At 46.2% G+C, this 5,507-nt stretch overlaps 1 protein-coding gene across 1 annotated transcript; it reads right to left on the bottom strand.

Moving 5' to 3' along the window:
- Positions 1-914: 914 nt before the first annotated feature.
- On the bottom strand, positions 915-4,505 carry fzd10 (frizzled class receptor 10). Its single transcript, XM_062454611.1, has one exon. The coding sequence runs from the start codon at positions 3,520-3,522 to the stop codon at positions 1,768-1,770; it is 1,755 nt and encodes a 584-aa protein (XP_062310595.1). The 5' UTR covers positions 3,523-4,505; the 3' UTR covers positions 915-1,767.
- Positions 4,506-5,507: the final 1,002 nt, after the last annotated feature.

The following is a 5,507-nucleotide window of genomic DNA, read 5'->3' as shown; positions in this document are numbered from 1 at the left end:
ATATTGTGCATTTTGTTTGCAGTCATCTTTCCCTCAAAAACCATTCAAACCGTCTAATCCTGTTTTGAATAGCTGTAAGATGATTGCGTAACCCCCCCCCCCTCCCTAACGAACTCTATCAAACTGATGAAAAGCAATATCACAATGTAAGTCTTATCATAATGTTGAGTTAAAAACGTATGAACCAGACTGATTAAAGGATCGTCTCTATAGGAAAATCGAAGGTAAACTTGAGTTGTTGGAGAGGCTATGTCTGAGTGGATAACATCAGGCTCTTAGTGGCACTTTCAGCACTCTGAACTTCAGGAGAAAAAAAGGTACTAAAATCAAAGGTTCAACATGAAAAATTACATGATTTGATGTACAAATAAGTTGTAAAAGTCTAAACCAGAACCAAAACAAACTTAAATCTTCTTCCGCCTTGTTGTTTATACATGGAACATAGAGAATTTGATTTGTTTTAATAGAAAGCGAATATGAAAGACTCGAACTCACAAAATGGTTGAATCTACAATTATAAAAAAACTACTTTGTTCATAATCTTTTTGATGTCATCCAACTTTTGTAGTCATCTCTAATAAAAGGCAGCTGAGAAAGAATTGGGGCTCCCCATTATGTTCTACTTTTCCAAAGAAATAGTTTACAGATTGTTCTACTTCCTGTGTGTGGCAAGTGTTGTGGGGCCATTTACATACGCTGATTAGAAAGACTGTCTGAGATTACTACATTTTTCTACACTTGGCTCTATGAATTAATCTGCACTCAATTCCACAATTTACCGTGGATTACCTATTTACAGTCTCATGCCAATTCAATGTAATATAGTTAGCCCCCACATTTAATTTGCCACAGATTTAACCACATTACTATGTGCTAGTGACTCATTCACTTAATAAACACAACACGCACAGCTGTAATATACAATTCCAGTTTCCACCACAAAACTAGAATGTTTTATTAATTTTCTATAAAATATGACATTTAAGAAATATATACAAAAAACAAAAAAAACTCAACCGCCTGTACAAATAACTTTTGCGATGTCTAGTGCTTGTTGATTTATTTATGGCATGAATTAGCTTCACAATAGACAGTCCGTAAGGTCCTGAGTCTCTCTCCACAGCTGCTCTCTCACTTCAGTTCAAACATCTATGACACCGCCTTGATTTCCATTAAAAAAGCCACACAACCCTCTAGGCCCCATCTCTCGCTCCCATTGTCCCCCGGGAGTCCTTTCATAGTCTGTAATCTGTTGCTACAGTACAAGTGTCTTTGTTTGCCTCTAAAGAAAAACATCTATTGCACATTATTCAAGCAATCCAATGACACAATCCAAATGGTTTATTCCACTTTCTTAGTCTTGGAAAACAAAAAGTTATTTTCTCTATTAAAGTTCTGCAACAGGATGTCTCTGGGAGTAGTCGTTTTTTCCAAACAAAGGCCGTCCTCGTAGCTTGAGAGAGATCCAAGGTAAGAACAAATAACACTCGTCACATTGCACGATCTTCAACGAAGTTTGCATAAATTAAACTACGAACGACGTCGTCTCTCTCTCTCTCTCTCTCTCTCTCTCGAGTTTGAAGTCTGTGGTTTTAGGTACAAGGGCTTTTAGAAGGGTTTTGGCACACACCGAGAGACGCTTCAGACACCGAGAGAGACGCTTCAGACACCGAGAGAGACGCTTCAGACACCGAGAGAGACGCTTCAGACACCGAGAGAGACGCTTCAGACACCGAGAGAGACGCTTCAGACACCGAGAGAGACGCTTCACACGCACGTGGGTGGCGGCCTGGTAGGCTCGTACTTGCTGTTGTGTCCTTTGAGGGCCGGGTGAGGCTTGAGGTACGGCCCGCTGCTGGCGAACACGCTGGCGGCCTTCCTCCGCGTGTTCTTCCTCAGCTTCCGGCTGAACACGTTCTGCCACGACTGCAGCGTCTTGGAGGTCCAGATCCACATGCCGCTGGTGATGCCCACCACCAGCAGCATGAAGATCTTCACCATGAAGATCTCCACGGCCGGGATGGAGCCCTTCATGACGCACTCCTCCGACTCGGGCCCGCTGCCGCCGCCGTCCACGCACCTCTGCTCGCCGGCCAGGACCCTCCAGTAGTCCATGTTGAGGCGCTCGTAGAAGTAGCAGGCGATGACGCAGGTGGCGGGCACAGTGTAGAGGACGGAGAACACCCCGATGCGCACCATCAGCTTCTCCAGCTTGTCCGTGTTCTCGCCCTCTGTCTTCATGATCTTGCGGATGTGGAAGAGCGCCACGAAGCCCGACAGCAGGAAGGAGGTGCCCGCCACGAGGTAGCAGGAGAGGGGGATGAGGACGAACCCCGTCAGGGCCTTCACGTCCATGCTGCCCACGTAGCACACCCCCGTCAGCTCGTCCCCCGCCACCTTCCTCATCACCAGGATCATGATGGTCTTCACCGCCGGGATGGCCCAGGCCGCCAGGTGGAAGTAGCTGCTATTGGCCTCGATGGCCTCGTGGCCCCACTTCTTCCCGGCCGCCAGGAACCAGGTGAGGGTGAGGACCACCCACCAGATGGACGAGGCCATACCGAAGTAGTAGAGGATGAGGAAGACGATGGTGCACCCGGTGGACTCCAGGCCCTCCTGGATGATGTACTGGACGCCGCTGTCCCTGTCGCAGGCGATGCTGTCGGCCCCCACAAACAGGCGGATGAGGTAGCCCACCGAGTAGACGCAGTAGGACATGGAGAGGAAGATGATGGGGCGCTCGGGGTATTTGAAGCGCTGGGGGTCGATGAGGAAGGTGAGCACGGTGAAGGAGCTGGAGACGAAGCAGAGGATGGACCACACGGCCATCCAGACCAGGGAGAACTGCTTGTCTCCCTGGCTCCAGTACACGTCCACTTTGGGGTAACACTTGGGGGCGCACGACTCGCTCTTCTGGACGTAGTGGAACTTGCCGGGGTTGCTGCATGTTTCCTTGCTGCTGCTGTCTTTCGTGTGGAGGTCCTGGCCGCTAAGGGGCCTTTGGGGCCGGAAGTCGGGGGTCTGGGTGTGCGACCCTCTCGGGGACTCGTCCGAGCCGTTGTTGGGGGCCTCCATGCAGAGGTTGTTGGGGTCGTTTTTGGTGGGTAGCCTGGAGCAGTCGAGGGATTCGGGCCAGTGGAAGTTAAACTGCTCCATGATGGGGGAGCACTTGAGCCTGGCCTGCTCGCACATCACCCTGCAGGCCGGGATCGGGGTGGACACCTGCTCCGTGCACATGGGAGCGTACAGCGAGCACAGGAAGAACTTCAGGTGGCTGTGACATCCGAACTCTATCAACGGAGCGAACTCGTGCAACTTTATGGCGGCCTCGTTCTGGTCCTCGTGCCCCATTAGATTGGGCATCCTGGTCATGTTGTAGCCAATGTCTTTACACAAGGGGATGACTATATGCTGGCATCTCCCCTCTCCTGGCCGGTCTGGGTCGATGGAACTAATGGCTGAGCAGCTGCTGCTAAGGCAGAGCAGCAGATAGATAAGGCTCCGCGTGGCAGAGGAATTCATTCTCCGTTCTTTAATCTCTCTGGTAAAGAACAGTTGGAAATGCTCGCCTTAAAGGACAACGCAGAAATTGCGTTTCCCCTGGCAAATTAAGATGCTGTAACACGCTGTGTTTATGTCCATGAATGTGACAAAAAAAAAGTTGAACGGTGAAACCTTAGAATAGTTGGTGAAAGGACCGGCATTTAGTAAGTATTCCGAAAATGTAATGGTTCCAGGTTATGTGCGCTCACCACAAAGTCCATGGTTTGAAAATTATATTCAGTTTTCTCCCGAATAATCCAAAAAAGGAGACACGTCTGGCTGTTGTTCCGTGGATGATTAATTATACGTCCTTTCCTTTAAGTAAATTATAAAGTCTTGCGATCATCACATTCAACTTCTTTCAATGCGCGTAAAGACAACCACATATACCGAGATATCCCGTTGCTGTTCGGCAGCTCAAAATCAACCACTCGGCAAAAACTTTAATATTTACCAACTCAAATAATTGCTGTCCGTTAGGGTTTGTGCGCATGGTAAAAAAAAAACTGCGAAAAAGGGGAAATCTAGATGTGCGTGATCACATCAGTTAAATGTGTTTTCTAATTCCCCTCCGGAGACAAAGTCAATTCTACTGGTTGGTGTGGCAGCAGTGCTCGTCTGAGCTAGTACTCGCCACCGTCCTGGACTAACCTGCCAAAAGATCCGCCTTCAAAGACAGCTACTTTGCATAAGAAAGATGAAACTGACACGGTGATTATGTTCAAATCGCGCGGAACAGCCTGTGGACGAACCATCACTGCATTTAAGAGGGTGATCACAGTAAAGTTCCTTTGGTCATTTGTTCGCTTCCAAACCAAAACTTTGTCCAAATGTAGAAAGAACATGTAACTCGTTCCAGCGCAGGTTTACAGGCACCAAACGTTGCCAAAGAAAACCAAAGGGATCCAGAGGCGCACCAATCGAGATATGTCCCTTTCTCTGCCACAACTGACAATTTTCACGCTTCGTTCATTGTGGTAAGGGAGTACGCAGAGTTTTCTCTCCAAAATTCCCTTTGCCCCCTTTTCTGTAGTAAAGTGTAGTGAGTTAACACGCTGGAAAAAGCAGGCTACCACAGGGGCGGTTTGCCAGTTATAATCTCTATTAAAGTTACACAATTTTGAACAATAATTGGTGCATAGAACAGTATTTACATGACAGTTGTTGAATTAAATTACCGGTGGATATAATATGTTCCTCATTAGAGCAACAGAAGATTATAGATACAGCTGTAAATATATTATATAAGTGTGCTGTACTCCAGACAATCTACAAGATATTTAGCAGATAGGCTGGTGACTCAGTTGTTTATTTTTAGATACTAAGTCACCATTAAGCATGAATTTTCCCTCTAATCCTAACAGTCTCAGATACCATGGGGTCCATGATACTATAAATATATATGTATATATACTGTTTGCCATCAAACAATCTTCAATGTAGCATCAATAACAGCTTGATTGCCATTGTAAATAGTTTATGACTTTTACATTAGAATAGGACCATGATTCAGAGGATTACTGAATTTATTTCATCTTATTAAAATAAGATGACGTAAAAAAAAAAGATAAAATACCATCTTGGCACGCCACCATTAATATTTTCTTTTCTTCACTTTGTCTTTTGTTTTAAGATCACTCTCTGAGTGGAGATAAAAGATGAGCTATCAAGACTGTGGCTGCTGCCAAGTCTAGTACTGTATGTGACAGGGAGGTGTGGTTCCTCCACTGTGTCTGAGACACCAGATCCTCCCTGGCCAACTCACATTACCTTGTAAACGTCCGCTGCTGTGAGAGTTATACTGTGGTCTGGCTACGGTTTCCATAACGACTGAAAAGCCCGGATCACAAGTAAACAGAGATGCTTTTAGTACATTTTCTTTTACAAGAGTAAAAAAAAAAAAGTGCTTTAAAAAGTATTTAAGAAATGTGCCCATGCCAGATGAGATACATGGCACCAGCGTG

Source organism: Osmerus eperlanus, chromosome 28 (assembly GCF_963692335.1).
Source record: "Osmerus eperlanus chromosome 28, fOsmEpe2.1, whole genome shotgun sequence".
In the NCBI taxonomy this organism is placed as follows: Eukaryota; Metazoa; Chordata; class Actinopteri; order Osmeriformes; family Osmeridae; genus Osmerus; species Osmerus eperlanus.
The sequence above is the reverse complement of the archived record's forward strand: the minus strand, read 5'-3'. Positions and strand labels throughout refer to the sequence as shown.

Excerpts from the sequence above, each read along its gene's own strand:
- fzd10 (XM_062454611.1), bottom strand. The coding sequence starts at position 3,522 with ATGAATTCCTCTGCCACGCGGAGCCTTATCTATCTGCTGCTCTGCCTT.